The sequence below is a fragment of the Trachinotus anak genome, unplaced genomic scaffold (assembly GCF_046630095.1).
Source record: "Trachinotus anak isolate AG129_WGS33_773 ecotype Australia unplaced genomic scaffold, CSIRO_AGI_Tana_v1 ptg000031l, whole genome shotgun sequence".
In the NCBI taxonomy this organism is placed as follows: Eukaryota; Metazoa; Chordata; class Actinopteri; order Carangiformes; family Carangidae; genus Trachinotus; species Trachinotus anak.
In genome coordinates, this window is record NW_027273882.1 from 1,031,378 (window position 1) to 1,054,733 (window position 23,356).

The following is a 23,356-nucleotide window of genomic DNA, read 5'->3' on the forward strand; positions in this document are numbered from 1 at the left end:
ATACAAAAGCCATGTGCCGCTGCGGTCATAGGAACCGGCAGATGGGACGAAAAGGTACATTATTCTTATATAACATTGGCTCAGATGATAAGCACTCTCTTTTTTCTTTTTTTTTTCTTCTTTTTTTGCAAATGGTAATCACTGAATATAAATGCACAAGCTACAAACGTGTGTTAAATGGTTATTATATACCTTTTTTTTATCATATTCAAATATACTGTGGAGCACCAGTAGACACCAATGACAACAGCAACAAAAATACAAGTGAGGGCACGTCGCCACACAAACGTGTTTTTTTTTTTTAAACTTCTTTGTCACACTTAAAACTCACTTCAGTCTGAGGCCGCAAACTTGTTATTCATGCTCGAGATGTTCGCAGAGACCTCACAAAAAACGATTTCGTGACAGTTGGGTAAAGAAACGTTGAATGTTACAATTTCATTTTGCATAGCGTGAATTTTCACATGAGGGATTTTTGAAGCTTATTGTTGTGAATGTTGGTGTTGTAAAGCCTTACTGAGTGCACTGTGTGTGTTTGTTTTCATGACGCTGCGACAACTCCTCTCATTCTCCTTCATCTTACTCATAGAGACATGTGATCATTTCACTGACTTGTGGGTTCGGTGTTGAAGATGTAATGAGGGTGTGTTGGTACTTTGACAATGAGATTGTTAGCCCTGTGCTTCACTTTATTTTCATGCAAAGAATGGGGAGCTGGAAAGAAAACCAAAAGAACATGTGAACAGAGGAGGAACCATCATTTGTGAGGAGGCTGCTTCAAGTCAGCTTGGTAACTTGTAACTTCTTTTTTTTTTTGGTCTGAATTTTGTGTTTTAACTTCAAGTGAAGGACCACATGCTCTGTTACATCTTGGAAAAACATAATCAGCCCTTGGGTTTGTCAAATCAAAACCAATCAGATCAAAAGTGCATTAGTTTCAGGCTAAAACAAGGCTATTCTTAGTTCTGGGCACTCTAGGCCTTTAGACAACAACACACAAGGTGTTTTAAACACAAGGTGTTTATACTGTGTGCTCAGTTGTATACAAGTGGTCAAAAAGACAAGTGAACTACGCCTTAAAACACATGCATCCAACCTGGCTACATAAAAATGTCCCTTTTTATAATTTCCACTAAAAGTGTCAAAAGGCTGAGAGGACCAGATGTGTAAAAACTACCCAGGCTTATATGGAAAATTGAGATTCTGTTCAACGACACTTCAGAAATCTATGGTCTGGATAAGATTTCTTTTATAGCCTTTCCTCTTCGTATCTATCTATGTAAATTTGTTGTAATATGAGTCAGAGGTGAGCATATTCAGATGCAACAGGATGAGGGAGAACTTTGTGTGTGTGCATATACTCTTTATTACACCACTATTTAGCGCCAAGTTGATTAACAATTCACGGTGGTGCTCAGTTTCTCCTTCAAATGCCACCACGAGATCAGAGTTACATAATGAGCATTTTCACCTCAAGGCTTTTTAGCGTCTTTAAATGCAGTCCGATTAAAATTCTGCATATCGATCAGGACTTGCAGAAATAATCTAGCAAAATGTGCACGTTACACAGAGACAAAGAGGAGCAGGTTGCTTTTGTCAGGGAGCTAAAATTTGACCTCGGTGTGATCTGCATTCGTCTGCACGTGATGCTGTACCATGCGCAGGCCCACTGGTGACACATGAATTAAGGCATTGATAGAGGCACTAGAACAGCACGTGACAGCAGCTCTTGCCTTCGTGAGGCAGAGGAGAGCTCACTTAACTGTAGCTTAGTGTCAGCGACAGGGAGTTGCAAAAGATTAGACGAGGGTCACACTGCTCTACTGTACAACCGCTGTCGAACTAAAAGAGGTGCATCTTTGTTTGAAGTGTGTAACCTCAACTCTGCTACTTCAGAATGGACTAAATCATAGCTCAGAAAGTAGGGCACTGACAAAAACATAATGTGTAGCTACACAGGGACGGCAAAACAGTGAAGTACATTACAACAGAGCTGGCTTATGGATGAACTGGAGCAAAGAGAACAGAGGAGACAGGAGCAGGCAGTGAAATTCCTCTGCTCTGTTACATTAAACATCACCACTAGCCCTGTTTTACAATAATCACTGATTATTTCAAAGTGTTCTTTCCTCTGCCAGCAGCCATGCATTAAAAAAGCTCTTATGGCTGTCTGGTAATATATATCAATTAATATATATTGCTAAAATGTATGCATATATGGATGCAGGAATGGCAAAACAAAAATACTGAAGCAAACACATGAAATATGAACTTGTGGTTCAACTGACATTAACCCATAAGCTGCACTCAAAACAATAAACCCCCTTTTTTTTTTTTTTCTGTCTCTGCGCCAAATATTACAGCATAACCGTCTGCACCATGAACATAATCGTATAGAACTGAACAACAGTAATTACATTAACATCAAAATGGTATTTCAGCAAAGAGCTGGAAATGTTTCGTAATCATTACCCATATATACACATAAAGATCAAGGTCTCAGTTGCATTCCACTCTGAAATTATTGCACAGTAAGCCGCTGTGGGCTCGTCATGGTCACCCCCATAAACCCCCGTATAAAAATAGAACAACAACATTAACACACCAAACATGTCTTCATCAATTTTTTTTTTTTTTTTTTTTTTTTTTTTTGACAGGCACTGCCGTGGCCAACCCCGCCTGAGTCTGCAAACATAAACTGTGTGCCACAGTGTGAGCTTTAAGAGTTTCTCTTGTCAGTAATTGCCCCAAAGCACATTGAATATCTTTTCCACACCAATTTTCTTTACCCTCATGTTCGTTCCTCTGCGGTCACCAATGGAAATCTTCCCACCGACCACTTGCTCTCTCTCTCTCTCTCTCTATCTCTCTAACTCATCTTCTCCTCCGGGACATCGGCCAGGTCCAAACAGTAGGGATTTTTGGCATTTCACATCACCACTGACCCAGAGCTTTGGCACCTCCAGAGAGTCCAAGATGAGCATGAGGAGATTCAAAAAGAATACAGCGGCTCTCTCTCTCTCTCTCTCTCTCTCTCTCAAGCTCCAAACCAGCTGGTCTCTCTTGAAAAACAGCGAGAGCGAGCACACGTCTGAGCGTCGAGTCAGACGAAGGAGTTCGTTTAGACGACGGTCTCCACACCGATCAGCTTTGGTGTGAGGATTCTTGGCGTTATTCCGTTGTTGAGGTCCTCCTCGAACTCCAACAGCTGGCCCATGAAGTTGAGGTTCGGGGAGATGATGGGCCTCCTGGTTTTGACAAACTTGTAGGCGTCTGTCATGGTCATCCAGGTGTGCTTCATCAGGTAGGCGATCACAATGGTGGCTGAGCGAGACACGCCTGCCTGGCAGTGGATCAGAAGGCCCATACCCGCTTGATGTGCTTCCTCTGCAGAGAGGAACGTTGAGACAATTAAAACGCAATATAATAAATTAATAGGAACAATTTGTTCCCCTGGGGGCAGTTCAGTCATCATACATGATAAGATATTTTTCAGTATTTTTTACCCAGACCAAACAAAATGCAGCTGTAGCACCAAGTATTGGAAACTGTAAAGTGCTGTAATTTAGCATCAAGTGCCTCCTCAGATTGACCACCTGGTTCACTTGTTCTTTTATCAGATATTATAATTTATCCAATTGCTTTTGTTAAATTTAAACAAATTAAATTTTCGTAGAAAACATCAGTTTACATCAGTTCTGGTATCTGTTCTGATTCAAAACATTTCATATGATACCCAGCTTACACTACCCCAGCGACATCTGTCCATTTTCTATCTCATCATACATCAGCAAAAAAAGCACCGTGTTGCAAATCTAATTTTTAAAAGAAACCTATGCAACTACAAAATAACTTTCAAATTGTAGAAAGCACCAGTGCCAAGGAATCAGACACAAGACCTGCTTGTCATCCAACAACAGTGCAAACCACTGAGCCACAATTAGGAATTCATAGATCAGATACACCAGATCAGTATCTGCCTCGATTCAAACCTTATTCGGTGGTTTAGTTATCAGTTATCGAATGAGTGATTAGCCTGATGTGTCTTATCCACTTCAAATACAGTTTATTAATCAGTGACATAAAAAAAAGTCACTGTTTCCACTCTCAGTCACATCTATTAGGTCATTTTGAATTGGGTGGAAAAGAGACCATTGGTATGAGATTGGTATTTGGTACTGGCAGAGACTCTGAAGTATGGAGAGAAAAAGGTGGATGAACACAGCCTTTTAAATATATGTGTCAAAAATCCTGAGTTTCAGAGGGATGCCAGTCTCCACAGCCTCAATTTTGTCATAAACCTCTAAAAAAGTAAGTCAGCTGTATTCAGAGGATGTGAAGAGAGACACTCTTCAAACACAATTCATTTCCTAAAGATGATACGTCACAATATGATCCATCATCATTCTTCCTTCCTACACCCTTCATTCAGCTTAGTGGTTCCCAAACTAGAATTTGGTTATAGTGCACAGCATTATTTTTATTTTTCTCACTATTCTCTCATTTTCGCTTGTTTTCCTTTGAAACAACAGATACTTCAATCTCCTCCAGCCTCCGGAGAGTGTTCACATTTAACAATCTGAGAAGGTAAATATTAGTCTGTGGTTTAACTGCTCGCAGCTCTGCGGAACCTGCGACGAGGAGTTCACATAGGCCGTGTTTTGTCTCAAAAGGTCACGAGACAAAAAGCTGTCTTAGCTCACGTGTCAGTAGTTCAAATTTTCATACCGATGAATTCAAACGCCTCCTCGAAGTACTGGCGCAGGTTCTGCTTGTTGCTGTCGGTGGCAGGCAGGCGCTTGTAGATGAAGAGGCCCGTGTCGTAGTGGTAGAGCGGCAGGTGGGTGGTCACGTTGAGGATGTAGCCGATGTTCAAGCGCTGGAGCAGGTTGACGTCCTGAGCGTCGTGCTCGTTCCCCAGATAGAGGAAGGGCAGGATTGGCGTCAGCTCTGCGTTCTCTATGTCCGGGGTGGAGGGCAGGGAGTGAGGTAGCGCCCCCGTCAGGCCAGCAGCTGCACCCGTGTCCAAGCCCTCGTGAAGGTGCAGAGAGTGCTCGCACAGGTTCTCGTGGCTCTGCCTGAAGCAGCTAAGGCCTCCTGTGAACACAAACACAAAGAGTGTGATGTAAGCTCAAGGCAAATACAGTTTGGCTGACAAGCGGAACAATGGATAAAACTGTCAAACATCATTTTCTTAATTACTTTATTTTTCTTTAGCCCCTTTCTAAATGCAAATTAGCCCTCGTCGGTCTCTTGAGCGTGGACCTAACAGTGTCAGGGTTAAAGGTTCAATTCCCACTGGTGTGATCCATGCTAAAAATACATGCACTCATGCCTCTGTCCACCACATGGCACACGTTACAACTGAGTAGGACAACTTTGCATACGCACCTGATAAAAGCTGTGACAACTGGTTTTAAAGAGATTTGAAGCCCTAAAACAGTATAGAAATCTCCAAGTCCCATGACTACACCGTAACATTTGGTTGCGATTTGAATGTCTCCATTTGGATATTAAATCAGTATGGAGGGATCAGCACTGTCTCCACTAACAGCCACTGTCTGTCCCAGTCAACTCTGTTTTGAGAAGCAGAGACATGGCCAAAATACCTCCCAAGACAGTTTCCACTTGCTAACCAACATGAGAAATCCCCCTCGTTAATCTGCAGGTAAATAGATGTACTAAATGTTTAATATACTTCTCACTGGACATCTGCACTTCTCCAAATAACTGGTTTGCACCTGTTGCCAGTGATGCCATCGGCCAAAGTTTCCCCTCAGCCCAGAGTTGTGGGGAGGGGTGGAAAGTGTCTCACACACAAACACACACACACACACACATACATACACACACAAACACACACTGTATCAGTTCATGCCTTGTTCATATTGCAAGAGCTGACATCACGGCATGTGAGGTCATCACACAACTTCCCCTTTATGACTGGGCAGGTGGGGATCTCCTGTCAACTGTCTGACAGTCTATTCATCAGAAAATAGCGTGATCGTTAACCATGAACAAAGACATTAACTTGATGTTACAGTGATACTGGCCCGGCCCTCACTGTGGTGGGATGCTGTGTTCATAATTACACTACAGTAAATAAAAGAAAGGGAAGTATATACAGGAGGAGCTATGGGGGGAATTCAAGGGGGAAGTTCCACTGGCATTAATATTTTTCTTACATTTTCATTTTTTCTGGGCTCAAAGGACAGAGCTATTAGTGAAAGCCATTTTACAGACATTTAAAATTCTTGTTTGTCTGTGATTTCATATTTATCTTTCAATACAGTACCACACAGACCTTGTTCCAGCCTTAAAGCCATCAGCTAGATACTCGTGGTGTAGTTCAACATGAATGATATCCCTCATTTAAGTACAACCTTGGTGATGATGGATTTTTGAGGCCAACATTTAAAAATATTATTTCAACATTATTGCCTTTAATTATTATTACCTGACTCAGCAGTTTGCATCAGCTCTACGAAGCATTTTAGCCTCTTTAAGCTCATTGTTTTGGTTTTTACTGCACAGCATCACTGTTTTAGTCCAGTTCACACTACTCTCAAAGTTTTCAAGCTACTAGCAGGCAGATGTTTCCAGCTGAAAAGCTCTGAGAGACACACTGTACACTACCTGTTCATCACCAAACAGCAGAAAGACAAAGTTAACCACTAGCTAGTAAACACAGACTTTCTTGTCAGGAGATGGTGGAGACTAAACAGCACTAGAAGAGTGAATATTAGGCTCATATTCGTCAGGTTGCTCACAACTCCAAATAATTCCTTTTATTACTGTCTGTTGGATGTGTAAATAGGAAACTGTTTGGTCACATGTTAGTCATATAAACTTTACAAACCAGTATATACTGACACTAATAAACTGATGCCTTTTTTATAGTTGCAAAACATTTATCAAGCTCATATAAACAGTCTAATGACTAAGCTAGAAACACAGTGAACTGTGAAAACTGTTTTGGCTCAAACTGAACAAGCATCTTTCTTTTCAGGTCAAATCCAACCGATAAACAACACTTTTCATAGCAAACTGAGAATAACAGAAGCAGCACGTTGCTGTCAGATGAAATCTGTCGAGTGTGACCGTCTGTCATTATCTCTGACTAAACTCACAGAGGAAAACATAAAAAGTGTCTCTATCACTTTCATAAGCCAGTGGCTCAGTTCCTGCTTAGAAATCACCGCTTCTGCCTCGCTAGGCCTCTCACACCACAGACCTGCTGTTTCCAAAGCTTACCCTAAACCTTCCGACACCACTGACATGTTGTTTATGGCAATTCTGACGGATTAAATTTAACCTATCCCTGCTCAGGGCTGCAGAAAGGCAGGGACAGAAGATTTTGTGTTTCCATTGGAGCAGAGTATCATGCTACGACCACATTTACAATAAATCATGACTAAGACCTCCTGCTAACAGCAAATAATAGAGTATGAGTAAATTATTCAGCAGCAGTCATACTGAACATACATGTTCCAAATATGTCACTATTACTGCTGCTTAGAATAACACCAATCCCCTGCCTGCTTCCCCCGTTACAAAGCCCTCAGATATTTTAAGGAAGTGAAGAATTAATCACCATTACATTCAGAAAGATGTATATAAAAAAGATAATTAGAAGTATTAATTATAATGGAATCAAGGCTCAAACATTATAAATGTTGTGCTTAGGGCTGGTTTAGTCCATTCAATCATTAACACAATATGTTTGATCACATGTAGGAAGTCCATGCTGCAAATAAACATAAATGGGGAAACATGGGAGATAGTGGCCATCGCTAGTATTGAAAAGTATTTGTAATGTAAATGAAAGTGAGGCTGAGCTATTTGATCCCATCAGCAGAGAGGATGGCTTTGCAATTTACAAGAATTAAACCAGGGGACAAAAAGAACAAGACAGTCTGCCTGTTCCTCCCAGTGGGGCGAGCTTCAGAGAGAGACGCTGATGCAGGATGAGACGCTGGAGAGGAGCCTCGTCCATCAAAGTACACAGGAGGACCAGAGGGTGAAGAGAAGAGAAGATATCAAGGTGCCGTGATCTTACGGCTGGACGGCAACTGGGAGGCATTCAGAAAACACTCACAGCCCAGCCCCCTAAACGACATGCTGCTCCAGCTTCAAACACACTCTCACACACCAAAGATAGAAAACATGGCAGCGACCCAGGGACTGCTATCTCAACAGGCCGCCTTATTTACTAACAGCTGCTTCTCACTGCCTGCAAATTGCGGAATATGTGTCATATAGAAAGCTGTTGAAGAGTGTGTGCATATGTTTTTGTATGCAGATGACGCAGACAGAGTGTGCATAGGCTTGATTTTATGTGCACAAACTGTACATGGTGTTATAACGGCTGTAATGCTTCACTACAAAGCTGTTAGGATGATACAACTACAGCCAGTGTGTTAACATTCAATATCAGCTGACAAAAAACAATAACAGTCAGAGGCTTTACTCACACCACACATTATTGTGCTACCACACCACTTTCATATTAGTTTATATTGTCACTAAACTTGTACCACTGCTTCATCAGACCATGCTTTCAGATGTCTAAACTGATTTACTCTCCCCAGAGTTAAACTAAAACCCATGATATTGTGATTTTCTGTCCCTTTCATACTGGAAAGCTTTCTTTCTTTTTTCAGTCATCCAGGCATTTGTGACCCCAAGCTTTGATAAACCTACTTAAATGTTACCTTTGAGGATGATGGGGTCCTTGCCCTCCCTCCTCAGTGACTCCAGGACCACATGTAGAGGCTGCGAGGATGTCAGCCGGTTGGGGTCTGTGGTGCTCTCGTCGTAAACCACAATCTCTTTGGAGAAGATGCCCTTAAAAGAGTCCTTGCCTTCACGGCAGGAGATGAGGTCCAGCACAGTGATCTTGCCCTGCTGCAGCCGCCGCCGGCTGATCTTGTCAGAACAGTTGATGTGCACGGCCCCCCGGATGTGGCTCTTGTTGTACTCCATGAAGGGCCGGCAGTCGATGATGACCGGCACAGGCCCTACAGGGTGTCCCATGGGGCAGCAGGTCATCCTCTTGGCCAGCTCATTGGGATGGATGACCCTCACGGTGGATACGGCTTTTGGAGTGCCCGGAGTGAGACTGGGGGCACTTAATGCTTCATGGTTGCTGACCATTGGGGTGGGGGGCCCGGCATAGCTGAGGTTGGGGCTGCTGGCGCTCACCTGGCTGTGGCTGAGGCTCTGGCTGTCCTTCTCATAGGTAGTCACAGAGCAACAGCTGGCACTGCTGCATCCACACGACAATGAGCGCGTGGAGCCCTTGGATGAGGGCATATACGTTACAAGATTGGCCGTCGCCCGGATCTTCACCACGGTGGTGCTGATGACTGTTTTGCTGCTGCTGGTGGTGGCGATGGAGTCCAGGTAGCTGGTGTCCAGGCGCAGTTGGAGTTCCTGAGGTCGGATCGGCCTTGGCAGCGCCACCACAATTCTGTCGTCAAGGGGAGATGGAGGCATGGGGAGGCCGAGGGCTGGACGTTTATGGAGAACTCAACAAGCCGCTCTCTGGAGGACAGGAACAAGCCAAAATGTGAGGCGAGCGAGACAGTCTTTCCAAAAACCAGTGTAGTTCAATAAATTCTGCACCCACTGACTGAGACCAAGGCTGTGAATGAACAAGCAGAGAGCACACAGGCCAACCTCTTGTCTGTTTGATCAACATGCAAACTAGAAAACGGCTGCTGAAGCCAAATATTAGTAGTGTCAACACCCGCAGGGCAACACCCAAGTTGGTGGGAAAATGTAGGTGTGACAGACTGGCCACTAATAATAAACAGTGAAATCATCACAGTCTTGTGTAACTGAATCACTTTGAATGTAATTAATATGAATCATCCTCCAGATATTGTACATGTGTGTGATACTGAATTTTCACAGCAACTCTGCTCTTGTACAACAAGAAAAAAAAAAAAAGATAAAATACTGCATCAACGCTACGCCGCAGTTTGGTCTCTCCCCCAAATGGAAAGTCGGGGTACAAAAAAAAAAAAAAAAAAAAAAAAGAGGGGTGGCATTTCCTTTTGATCACCAGCCTGCGCGTTTTAAAAGCATGTCATCGTGGCAGATTACGCAAAGACACCCGCGGAGCATCGCCTGTCCCAGCCGCCGCCGTCCTCTCAGCGCGGTGCAGGTTCAGCTGAAGCAGGAATCATTCATGGACACATTCATTGAAGAAACCGGCATGAGGACGTGTCGTGAATGTGATATGGCTCTCGGACGAGACGAACTGAACGGATGAGCCGAACATCCAATTTCACACCATCATGAATTATTAAAAAAAAAAATAATAATAATAATAATAAAATAAAAATTAAAAAAATGAAATAAATATGCCATGGCTGCATTTTAAAGGCGGAGATTGTAACTTTATCTCAGTGGCGGGATAAAAGAACGATAAACGCTATAATAAACCGCTTCAGTCACGTCGTGAAAATAATAACAGCAATAATAAACACGAACCGGCCCCGAAATGGTCGCAGCAATTTGATATCCCTCTTCATTAATTATAGAATCGTGTGAAATCTCTATGACTGTGCATTTCAACAGCAACTTGTGCCTTGGACACCAATTACCAAACTTGCCTTGTATTTCTGCTTACCGGTGTGTGTCGCGGTTGCCTGTAGACGGATTTATTGTCTCCGCTCGCTGTCAACGTTGCCTCCATTCAGTCCATCCCAGTGTTGTGGATCGGCAACATTTTTTTGTACTTTTACCCTGCTCCCCCAGAAATAATGTTGAAGGAAGTCTGCCAGCCTACAGAAGTCGCGCAGCGGGATTGACGCGACTCTGAGCCAATGCGCGACTTCATTAATATTAAATTTGATCCTTTTTGTACAGTGAGGTCCGGCCCTCTGGTGGGAGGGATTTGGCCGAGCCGTCTGCCTCTGTGGCTGGTGTGTGTGTGTGTGTGTGTGTGTGTGTGGGGGGGGGGGGGGTCGCTTGAACTGCCTTCAGTCCTACGTACGAGCAGGGATGATGTCACTGGCAGCCAATCAAAAATCTCTCCAGGAGGCTCCAGGAAGAAGCCGCGGTGCCTTCAAGTGCTGCTCGTAAACTCTTCTTGTACACTTCAACGGAGCCTCACAGGAACATGGCAGAGCTACTCCATACTGTATTGGCAGAAAATAAATAAAAATAAAGTCAAAGCATCTTAGACATGTGTCTGATATGTTATAGATGACATGTGATTTTCACTTTTTTTTTTACTACATATGAAATTATTTTTTGTCTGCTGGTGCAGGTCAGTGTTTTTTTTTGATAGGTCTTTATGAGTGGTTGTGTGTTTGTGGTCGTTGTCCTGCTGCAGAATGAAAGTGGGACCTATCACACACCTCCCTGATGGCAGGCCTACTGGATGTTGGAAAATAATCTAAACATCTAAAACTTTTGCATAGTATTCTGTTACCAAGATATTTTGTATGAACAAGATAAACTGACATGTTTCTCTCCACACACCATCACTCTGATGAACATTTAAATCAATCCTACGTCAGAAAACAATCCCTGTGTAGTCACCCTGTGACTATAACATCTATTGTAACTAAAATTATAAATCATATGTTTTCCAGTTATAAATACCCACTGTGCCTTAACATGTAGCCTATATATTGCCATCATTCAAATATAAATCTCAGCATATATAAAGTTTATAGTATAGCATATAATAGACAAAGAAACAGGCAGACAAGGACCAAAAAACATCTTTTTCTGAGCAGCGATAAACACTTCCTGCAATAGCTTGTCAACAGTATTACATTTCCTTGTATTAAGGCATCTTAATTTCTCGTAAATCCTTGTTGTCTTTGATTTATTTTCTTCACATCTTTCTGGTCAGATTTTTCCAAATGAATCATTCGAAACCCTGCTGAGCTCGATAGATGATATCTGCACCTTCATGAACAAACAAACCACCCCTAGATTTTCATATTTCCTCATTATCTTTGTCCTGATATTGCTGTCCCAAGATTGTGTCTTTCTAGGTTCCCCAAGTTATAGTTACCACTTAAATCACTCGCAAAGAGTGTATATTGATGAGCAATCCAGACCCACAGCTTTTTTGACAGTAATATATTAATATTTCCCAGCACTCTTCAAGGCAGTGAGAGCATGGTTTACACTGAATATGATTCAGTCTAACTTAAATATTAACCAGGCCTGTATGACAGAACTGTGAAACACACCTGACAATACCAGTTCTTGTAATTATTCCCATTAAAACCGGTTCAGTAATGATGAATGACATTAAGTTAAATGCCATCAGACATTTAAGGCCATGTACCAGTGTGACCAGTCAGCCTCCTCAGTCATTCATTATTCTTGAGATGACTCATTTTTCTTTTTAAAGTTGGTGGAAATGCATAATGACCTGTGAAGAGAGATTGTTGCTTGTGTAAGACAACACAAGTGACCTGTGTGCTGGATGGAGAAGTAACATTATTGGTGGTAATAAGTAGGTGTGTTTGGCAGGAGCACTATTAAGCAAGTGCCAAGTTGGCTGACTGTACAGTCCCATATGACAGGACCCATGTTGCGGTTAAAGGGTCTCGCTGGCTCCAGACCCCAAATATAATCTGAGCTCTCTATTTATCCTCACTGGCAACCAGAAACAATGCAGGGCATTTATTATTGCTGCTATTATTAGGCCCCTGTACAGTTATTTATAAATGGACATGGCTGATCAAAGCCTATTCAGATTGGATTCCCAGCCACTCCTGTTTCACTGTGTGATAGAGGGTAAGTGAACAAGCACCCCATGCCTGTAGAGGAGACTCTAAAGTTTGTTTCTTTTTTCATCCAGGACTACAAAATGTGTCTTGTTTTTGATTTTGTGATTTCTAACCACCACATGATTTAGAAATCCAGTGTTTATTCATATAAAATCCAGAAGGTAAATGTAGAATGAATTATTTTCAAGGCAAATCTGTTATTTTGTATATGGAAATAAAATTAACCCCAGTCCTCAGATTTTAGTTGTGAACCCGTGAGAGGGCCTGACCCAAAACTTCGGTCAGGGTTGTTTTTCTTTGCTCATAAAAAGTTTTATAACATACAAGGCAACTAGTGTTATAACAATAGAAAGTATATGTATATGTGGAAAAATCATACATCATTAACATCAGTAAACATTTAGATATACGTAGTTATACAGTAGTAAGGCTAGAAACCTGTGGTGATGAATAAGAAGCAGACACTTCGAGCAAACATTTCAGAGATCTGTTGGGAATTCAAACACTGTATGCAGCATGACCCAAACAGTTATGTAAATTCAACCAGTCCTGCCTGTGTGGCTGGTTTTATCTGGCCAAATGTTTGTCACACAGGCAGCAGAAGATTCTCTCTCTTTACGGAGAGTTGTTGGATCTACAGTAATAAGACGCTCTTTTTCAGTACAAAGTGATTGAGTTGACTGCACCACAAAAGGCTGGAGGGATTACCAAGAACCAAGTATACACTATCAAAACTGTGAAAATGATTAGATCAGAGATTGGTGTTTCAATTAGGAGTTTGTGGTTGTTGTGTGATGTTAGTGATGATGATCAGGAACAATGAAGCAGAATTACCTGGAAGTTGTGCTGGTTCCTAGAAGGACTCAGCGCTTACTATATAGATGAAAGATTTCTGAACCAAAACAGCCTCATGTCAACCCTGTCTCTGAGAAATGATGTTCATACATTACTAATTAGTTTTTATAAATATAGGTCAAAGGACGTATTTTGATCTGATGGTGGCACAAGAGTCAAAGTCAGAAGATGAACAAGTTAGCACGATATGTCCTCTGTGCAAACATGAACGTGCCAATCCATCCAATATTTGTTGAGGTATTTCGGCTGGAACCAAAGTGGTGGATTCAACCAGACCAAAATTCCCATCCCCACAGCCTTGCAGCTAGCTTGGCTTAAATGTTATTCAACTGCCATTATGTCTCTTTCAAAACATATTGCAAATTAGTGGCATAGAAATGTAATTTCTAGGGGACAATTTCTCAGTTATGTTGTCATATGAAACTGGGAGTGGGCGGATGTCATATTATCTATGTTAGTTAATGTTAATAGATGTTACAGTCTTTTTGTTATTCATTTAGAGTCTTCAACAGATAAGAAACCTCGTTTTACCACCATTTTCACCCTTTTGCAAGATCTTGAACTGGATTGCGTTGACTTTCTTCCTTTATAAATGTCAGCCCATGGAAAACATGACAGGGTGAGGCTTTGTGTGTCTGTTTAGAGATCACATACATGATATGAGAACTTTGATGTAGAACACAGTCAAGTGGTTAGCCCCTTTTTTTTGGTTGTTGCTCAGCATGGAAAATGTGACTGATCGTGGTGCGATACTCGCTGGCCCAGATGAAAGACCCAAACCACTTCCTGTCTTCAGCAAGGTGCAGACTCAATGTCACATTTAGAGCAGCACAGGAAGAGCTTAACCTTATATAACCTTAGAAACCAGTTGTCATACATACATTCATGTAGACAAGACCTGGGAGACTGTGTTTGAATTACAAATTAGCCCATTTACTAATTGCTGTTTTTAGTCTTTAATATGCAAAAGACTTCCCCCTCGCTCCCCGAACTTTATCCCATCTGGCCATGAAGTTCATCTCTCTTTCAATGCTGAGGATTTAAGAAACGAAAAAATGTTGCTACTGATGGTTTTCTAAGAGGCAATGGCACAGATGGGCCCACTGCAGACTCAACAGCTTGAAAAGCAACATGTCCAGCGACGGCAAGGACGGACACTGCCAAAGATTGAACAGCCCGTCGACCTATGGCCGTTTACTTTCTGCATATTTATCAGCTTCCAGTCCGTTAGTCTGTAACACAGGACAACACACAGCTTCAAACATGTTTAACCTCTGGAAACTTGATGGGCTGATTATCTCTCTATGTGTCATTTTAAATCTTTCTTCATTCACTTCATTAGGCAATTGAATTGAATGAGCGAGATCTTAACTGAGCAATGACACAGCTTTCCAAAGTGACATTCTGTTCATCATTAATGCTCGGGCTGTCTGACTATCATTGTACAAACTGTCTGAGCTTTGAGAGCCCCCCTCCCCAAAAAAAAAAGACTGTCAGCCCAGTCTGTCGATGCATTATGGTGCCTCCCTCTGAAATACTGTCACACCACGACTGCCTTTGTTTATTTTTTGATTTACTGAACGGGAAGAGGATTTCCTGTCCAAACTTTTGTACAAACTGACAAGATGTGACAAACGTGAGTTTGAGAGTGTGATGCACATTTTAGGCTTGGAAACATCACATGTTGAGAAAACCCTAAACTAGTTATGTAATATCGGAAGATCTGATAAGACCTGCAACTGTACCCAACATGTAAATTAAGCTGGTAAGAACCTCTCAGATTCGAACTACAGAGACGTCATTACTGGTCGTCTTTACACCAACATATGAGAAATAAATCATGTTTAAAATGTGTCCAACTATGAAGTAATAGCAACTTTGCTAATGTTTCAAAATTGCTTATGTTCCATGTTGTGTTGCATGTTTGGATACTGGACTACAGAGCACTAGGACAATTATTACCTAACAATTAAAAAGGTATTTATATGGTTGATATTGAAGTATTTTTTCAAGATCCTGGCTAAGATAGGCAGCACTTTTCACCAGACAGTTTAACTACTTTCAGTGGCTATAAATCAGCTGAAATCTCTTACCATTCTTCTGGCATTTCAGATCCGTCCAGTGCCCACCTTTTGACTGACACCTCAAAACCTCTCAGGCCCCAGGTCTCCACATTTGACTGCTCCAACTCCAACATCCAACTGCTTTCGATGCTTACACCGATATCTTATTTGTGGCCAGTACTAATTTCTTGCGGGATTTCCCCTTTAACAGACACCTACGGGTCAGTTCATCACATATGCTTCGACTGACATTTCAAGTCCTTTCAATGTTTACACTTCGACTGACACTTCAAATCCCTTCAGGTCTCAAGTCTTAACCTTTAAGCAACAGCAAAAAAGACAACCTCGTCTGACTTCCACTGTTTATACAGAATTTATGCCAGCTGCTGTCTTGAATTTACTCTTTCAGCCGACACTTCAGCTGGAATCTCCTTTTAGTGTCTGCAATTCAGCTTCTCTCAGCACTGTTGTTTCATGTGCTGTTTTAACTTCTTTCAGTGTTTGTATTTTGACTGTAACTTCAGCTAGTACAGCGCTCCGGCTCTGTGACGTATCAGCAGAGAGTACATGTTAATTTTTTCTCAGAAATTCTTGTTTTTTTTAATTGAATTTAACTTTAGAATTTACAGGACAGAAAGATGTCTTTTTTCTAGAAATATGTCACAGAATCAGAATTAAACGGACATGATTAGTAAATGAAGACTAAAAATATCTGAAACAAATCAAAGAGAGTGCATTATAGATACAACCTAAATAGTAATTTGTTGTCTAAAACCATAAAATAAAATTACTGACACCAATGTACCTGTGTGATAGAAAAACATTTGTAAAACATTTCATAGGTCTCCTTGTGATACACACCTCCTCAAAAACTGTCTCACAACCCTAAGGGGAGTCCCAGCTGCAGGTTTAGAACTTCTGAAATTAATTGCTGATAGGAGGAGTGAAAATAAAATTAAAATTAAAAAATAAAAATCATCTGCTAAAAGCACGAGTCTCTTTTAGTGTTGCCTGGGAGAGGAGGCCATTGGCTGTGACAGATTACCAAGACAAGTATGGTTTACACCGAACAATAACAGCTCCATCACTGAACTCATAACAACCCTACTTTCTCTGAGTTGGGCTCGTCTGCTCAGTATTATTCATTCAAGTTGGCATGTCCCTTCGCCTGAGGAGGGGTGACTCATCCTCACGGTCACTTAGCAACTACCAAATATTGTTTAGTTAACGATGAAAAAATTTAAACATTCGCTTTTACTTGCTCACGTATACACTTGCACTTATAGTGTATAAAGCCAGTGATGAAGCGTCACTGATCCTGATATACTGTAGCGCTTGATATGTATCTGTGTGTGCGCTTGCAATTTTGATTTACCTCATGCTTTGATGAAATGTGAGATAATGATCTCAAGAATAGCAAATTTTGTCATTCTGCCTGCAGTGGAGGCCCAATTTAATTCTGACCTTATCCCAGAATGGAAGCATATCATACACATGGATGGATTTGCACGACTGAGGGTATTAGATGATGTCCCCCTGATATTTATACCCATCACCCACAGTGAGTGTCTGTTTATTAAACCGCTTCCTAGAGGTTATAAACCAAACCTCTCAGCCGTGACCCTTGAGTAGAGCAACTTATCAGAAGTACTCGCTGCCCTCAACCTCTGAAACAAACACAGGGATAACACAATATAAATAACAATGACTCTCTCTGCACCCGTTGCTAATCACATCTAAATAGCAACTGTTTCTAGGACGGGGGGTCACCTGCTGCATGGCTGTGTGGGAGCCAGGGCCTTTTAGCTCTGCATGGCTGTCCCAGAGGGGGCTGAGGTTTACCCTCTGTTGGCAGCTGTCTCTGTGCTCTGGGAATGGATGGATCTGGACTATATCTGCAGTAATAATCATGCTGTAAATTAATGAGTGACAATGTAAAACAAGTCTGGAATCACAGGACCTCTTGCTGAAACACCAGTTCGCAATTATCTGGCTTTGTTTATGTGTGAAACGATTAGATTTTGAGTCTGAAAAGACTTTCAAATGAAGTTTGTGTTTCTGTGTTAAGTGCTCTTTCCTTAATCTCCTCAGAGCCACAGTAGCTAATATTGCTCATGATAACTCCTCCTTATGTTATTCTACACAAGCTGTTGAGGCTGTCAAAAATGTAAAACGCTTAACTTCCTGAATGACAGAGGGAAGGGAAAGATCTTGCAGGGAAAGACTCAGACACCAGGTGTATGGACTAGTAAATCCAAAACCTTTCCTGAATTAGCTGCTGAATAATAGAGCTGCTAAGCTAAAGGAGCTATGTGTGTGTGTTTTTGGTATTGCTACATAGCTAACATTATCATTAACAGGAGTCTGGAAGAAATGTTACAAGTTCAGCATTAAACTTAATTCCCCTACTTGCCAAGAGCAGTCTGCAGCAATGGAAAGCAACGCCAGTGTTAACTCTTGTTTTGCTTCCATTTCTATGACCTATTTTCCTCCACTGGCGTTAGGATGCTAACCAGCTAACCCCGGCCCACCCGGACAGTCCCCTCACTTTCTAAATCCAAGTCCGCGTGGCATCCAGTTGTCCCTGAAGAAGCAGCACTGCTCAGAGGACATGTACTGTATAACCTCTTGTTTTGTAAATGCAACGATGGCTGAAACTCTTTGCATTCAACGATCACCACCACCCACTCTCAGCAAGAAACCACATTTGGCAGCAGAGAAAACTTACGAATAATCCCTTTAACAATAAACAGACATTTAACTTAAACACAGGGACTCAGTGAATTTAAGGTTGTTGTTTTTTTTTTGTTTGTTTTTTTTTTTAACTGTCTGACCTTTTGCCACGAGCACAGCTAATATGTGAGACCCAATCCTAAATCAGTAGAATATTTTGAGACTTAAATGTTTTTTACATTTAAGAACTTTGTGGACTAGAACTAACACTGACTAACATTTCTTTTATAATAGTTTTCAAAGCTTTATTCTTCATTCCGAAGTCGAACGTGTTTGTTATTCGCCTGTGTTATATGAAAATTCATTTGTGTGCAGTGGAATCTCTTCCTTTATCAACATCATCACCATAGATTGTGTGAAAATTGACCCTTTAACAGGTCAACCTAAATCACACTGACAGTGACATACAGTGTACTCCAGGTTATCATGTATTAAATTCTGGTGTCTGCCATTTACACTTTTATGCAAACAGGAAGTCACGAACAGGATGTGACAAACGTAAACGTGAAACGTAAACAAGGAGTGAAAAACAAACTGACAAGTGTCTAAGAACGCACGGCCGGTACGGTGAAACTGCGGGTGGCTCATTGAATCAGTTATGGTTCCTTTGATCGGCAGACACACCTGCAACTGGTATTTTGCATCTCTCAGGCCTTTGGTTTGCTTTGGTCGACTGTGAAGCATCACAGATTGGCTTTGTTAAAATTATTGTGCAGTTATATGATAGTAGTAGTTGCTGTTACTCCTGTTCAGCGTGTTTGGACTAGAAAGAGTAAACTTGCCTTTCATACCTTTAACTAATATAGATTCTAACACAATTATTTACAACACATAAATAATGTAGCTGTGAGCAGATGGTTAGGTGTTTATTAAACATCTCAAAGGAGTTTTGAATCGAAAGCAACTGGACTTGGTTATTTGTCTAGGAAGACGTTTCACCTCTCATCCGAGAGGCTTCATCAGTTCTTTCTCGCACCTGACCAGGCTGGGACTGGTCCGGTGAAACGTCTTCCTAGACAAATAACCAAGTCCAGTTGCTTTCGATTCAAAACTCCTTTGAGATACTATGACCTGGACAAATGAGAATATTCACAGGCTGTTTATTAAACAGTATTTTTTAACAATTACAACATTTCCCATGAAGACATTTTATACATATTATGTTGCATAAACATACATATTCTAGTAGAATTTCTATATTGTTTTTCATTATCTGTTTATATAACAGCCACCCTTAAGGTGTCCACTGGAGGATGATGATAAATGTATCAATAAACACTTAAATCTGCTCTACATTATGGTGTCATAGAACATAAACCATGTATGAAATGTTTATATTCTCAAGAAAAAGCTTGCCAGAAGTTTGGGGTGGTGGTGAAACTATTGTTTCCATGGTTGATAGTGATCAGTTATTGATGTTGTGTATCTCATTTTCCTACAGTTCATAAAAGAAAAGGTGTTTAATGGTATAAACTATGTGTCATCTCTGCTTTGTGAAAACCATATATTTCCAAAACATCTGCTTTTCACGAGATAACAAAAACAGCCCTGTTTTTTGTTCTGTGACAACGTATTTTTCCGATATCACAAATGTTTTTTAACAGAACTGTTTCAACCCGTACACGCACACTTAATTTTTCAGTTTTTCTTCAGAATCACTCAATATAGAGATGCACGGTTTTCACTGAAAAGCAAATCCAAACTATTGCTGCCTATTTTGGATTCTAACATGCTGTCAACCATTTACTGTTCTTCATACTGTAACAAAGAGTCGTAATAGTTACATATTTTTGTTATTCTGTCATCTTCAGTGAACATCACTAATTCCTTTAAAAAAAAAACTACTTAAAAAAAAATCACATGACCCGACAGTCTTTGTTCTTGTGTTTTCTCTCCCTTTATCTGAGCTTCCTTGGAAAACCAATGATGTCCTTTGATGCCTCTCCTCCCTGTTCACAGACTGTCAAAGTGGAAGCCTTCAATGCGGGAAAGCTGATGAGTATGCAAATGGCTGGAGACGAAGAGGGGCAGAGAGGCAGTAGTGGAGAGTGATATGTGTCATTTGGTGATGTCATGCATCCAAACGTCCAGGGTAACAGCGGCGGAGGTAACAGCCTGAGTCAGAGGATGACATCAACGCCACAAGCTGTCAGACAGGTTGTGAAAGGGCTTAGTCCCACGCTCCCATTGTTCTCTGGTTAATGCTGTTATTCAGCCTGCCACCGGCCTTACCATTTGTTAATCTGACCTAACACACAGTTAGACACAAGACAAAGACACACAAACAGCAAATTTAAAGGCCAGCATAGAAAAAAGGCCAGCGGTGTAATGTCAGCCTGTAATACACCATCACAGCTTTTTTGAATACAAAAGAAAAAGGACACAGTTTTGAGTGAGGTCAGGCAATGAAAATTTACGAGCAGACAGATTCAGTGGAGGTCACAAAGCTTGAATTGTTTAGCTGTTTGGCTTCCATATCATGTAGACTAATGTTGAATTTGAAGTGTAAAGGATAAGTCCAGTGATAGTCTTTTTTTTTTTAATGTCAACAAAAAAAGTAATGAATTAATTCTACTTAAATCTAATGGCTCTGTAAAACCCGATATATCTTATTCTTCTGTGCCATAGAGCTCCAATGTTGTCCAAAAACTATTTAAACAAACATAATGAGCCGCATATTTGCTCTGGGTGACATATTTCTTCATTACCATCAACATGAGAACTGTAATGAACTTTGAGTCAGTCTCACATGCTCTGCTCCGCTGCCATAAATACTCACTAAAGTCAATCAAAACCAAATGTGCCTTAATCCATGGCTGAACACCGGTTTGAGTAATGTTTGTTAGAAACTACAGTGTCCAGCTGTTAAAGGAAATTACTTTATTTTACGACAAGTAAAAATACAGTATAAATAAACTTTTTTCAGAGGAAACAAATGGCCTTGGGGTTGAGAGCAACAGTCAGGAAAAATTAACAGACAGACAAACCCATCGTTTGTTTGGTCTTTTCAAGGGATTTTCTGACAATAAGAAACATACAGAATATCATCAAACCTATTCTTTAAAATAAGGACATTTTCACAGATTTCTTCTTCCAGTATGAAATCATAATCCACTTTATTTAAAAAGAAAACTAATATTGCCATTTCAAAAATATCCACCAAATACAGTCAGGTTTAAACTATGTATAAGTCTATAGAGAAGTGAAGTGGGAGAAGCTGCGGGCTCCTGACGTGTTTTTCCCCACTCTGTTTACCTTTTTACATTTTTCTTTTGATGACACTCTCAAGTTCTTCAACATAGAAACACAGGAAGATAATGCAGCAATGCTATAGGGCCATGTTTGGTCACCACTTTTAATTATTTTAACTATCTTTTTGAGAAATTGTGTTTTTCAGGTTTATTTGCCTCATTGCATTCATTATTTTAGAATGTTTGCATTCTCTCTCTTCTCTCCCCTCTCCTCCCCCTCCCCCTCTTTCTATCTTCCCCTAAACCCAACCGGTCGAGGCAGACGGCCGCCCACCCTGAGCCCGGTTCTGTTGGAGGTTTCTTCCTGTTAAAAGGGAGTTTTTCCTCCCCCCTGTCGCCAAGCGCTTGCTCGTTGTGGGAACTGTTGGGTTTTTCTCTGTAACAAAGTAAGGTCTTGACCTTACCCTGTAAAGTGCCTTGAGATAATGTATATTATGATTTGGCGCTATACAAATAAAATTGAATTGAATTGAATTAGTTTAGCGTGCCCACATTTTCTAATTGGCTCTAAACACAAAGTACAGCTGAGGCCGATGGGGGCAATAAGAATGTCTGAGCCAAATTTCATGGCAATCCATCAAACAGAATTAATTTTCTGGGGATCATGAACATCTGTACATTTTTTTTTTTTTTTTTTTGCCAATCCATCTGGTGGATGTTTAGATGTTTCACTGAATAAGTGAAAACTCTGGCTGACAAATACCGGATCAGCTTGAATCCATCCTTTCCACGGTTTGCTTACAGAGGGTTAAAAGCTAAAAGCACTAACGCATTTAATCACCTGTCACCATTTAGGCATTAAACATCCAAATGACACATTTTTTTGTGATGTCAAAGTTACATAATATGGAAACGTTCAACAGCAGTATCTTCACTAACAGCCATCCAGACACACAGGGGACGAGAGGAAGTGCCGATTGAGAGAATGATGAGTAAAGGCGGAAGTATAGAGGCAGGCAGACAGACAGACAGACAGACAGACAGACAGACAGACAGACAGACAGACAGACAGACAGACAGACAGACAGGCAGACAGACAGACAGGCAGGCAGACAGGCAGGCAGGCAGGCAGACAGGCCACGCTCTCCAGCTCCCACATTGATTCAAAATGCACTCGGCTTTGTTGTATTTTCCAACCACACAATCACCCACTATGCAGCCCCGGTGCACTGACAAACTAGGCTTCTTTGGGTCAGGTCGCGCTCACTGTTTGTTCGTTGCCCACTGAACTCAGAGAGTTACAGATTAGTGGGCACAGCATGAGTCAGTGGGCACATGTATGCTTGTATGAGTCAGTGTGGTGTTCTTAGTTAACAGGTTGGTTTCAGAAAAACCATTTCAAAGAATCATTCAACCTACCGAGTATTATACCTGTAGAGTTTCACAGGATTTCACCAAGTGCAAAACAAGCCTCATGTACAGACTGCAAGTTTGATAAGTGTGTGGGTGTGTTGGTGGATGACATCAACTCTCAAGTAGTATAAATATCCATTATGCTTTTATTCATTTTTGAAAAAAAAAAAGCAGAAATAGAATGGGAAGTGAGAATCTAAGATTACATGTTTACTGAAAGCGGGAGGCATTATCCTCCCCTGTATAGTCATAACACTCAGCAGAAGGACAAGAGAAGGGCATAAATTAGGAGCTTACGTCATGTGAATCCACACAAAAGATGCCCACATGTTGA

General features: G+C 41.1%; 1 protein-coding gene across 2 annotated transcripts; it reads right to left on the bottom strand.

Annotated features, from left to right (window-relative positions):
• Positions 1–2,623: 2,623 nt before the first annotated feature.
• dusp10 (dual specificity phosphatase 10) lies at positions 2,624–10,778 on the bottom strand. Of its 2 annotated transcripts, none has more exons than XM_071467822.1 (4): positions 10,640–10,778; positions 8,715–9,546; positions 4,729–5,097; positions 2,624–3,387 (listed from the first exon to the last, which is right to left on the bottom strand). In XM_071467822.1, the coding sequence occupies exons 2-4, from the start codon at positions 9,496–9,498 to the stop codon at positions 3,122–3,124; spliced, it is 1,419 nt and encodes a 472-aa protein (XP_071323923.1). In that variant the 5' UTR covers positions 9,499–9,546; positions 10,640–10,778; the 3' UTR covers positions 2,624–3,121. The 2 variants fall into 2 exon arrangements, with proteins under 2 accessions (XP_071323923.1, XP_071323924.1); XM_071467823.1 differs by having other exon boundaries at positions 10,623–10,760.
• Positions 10,779–23,356: the final 12,578 nt, after the last annotated feature.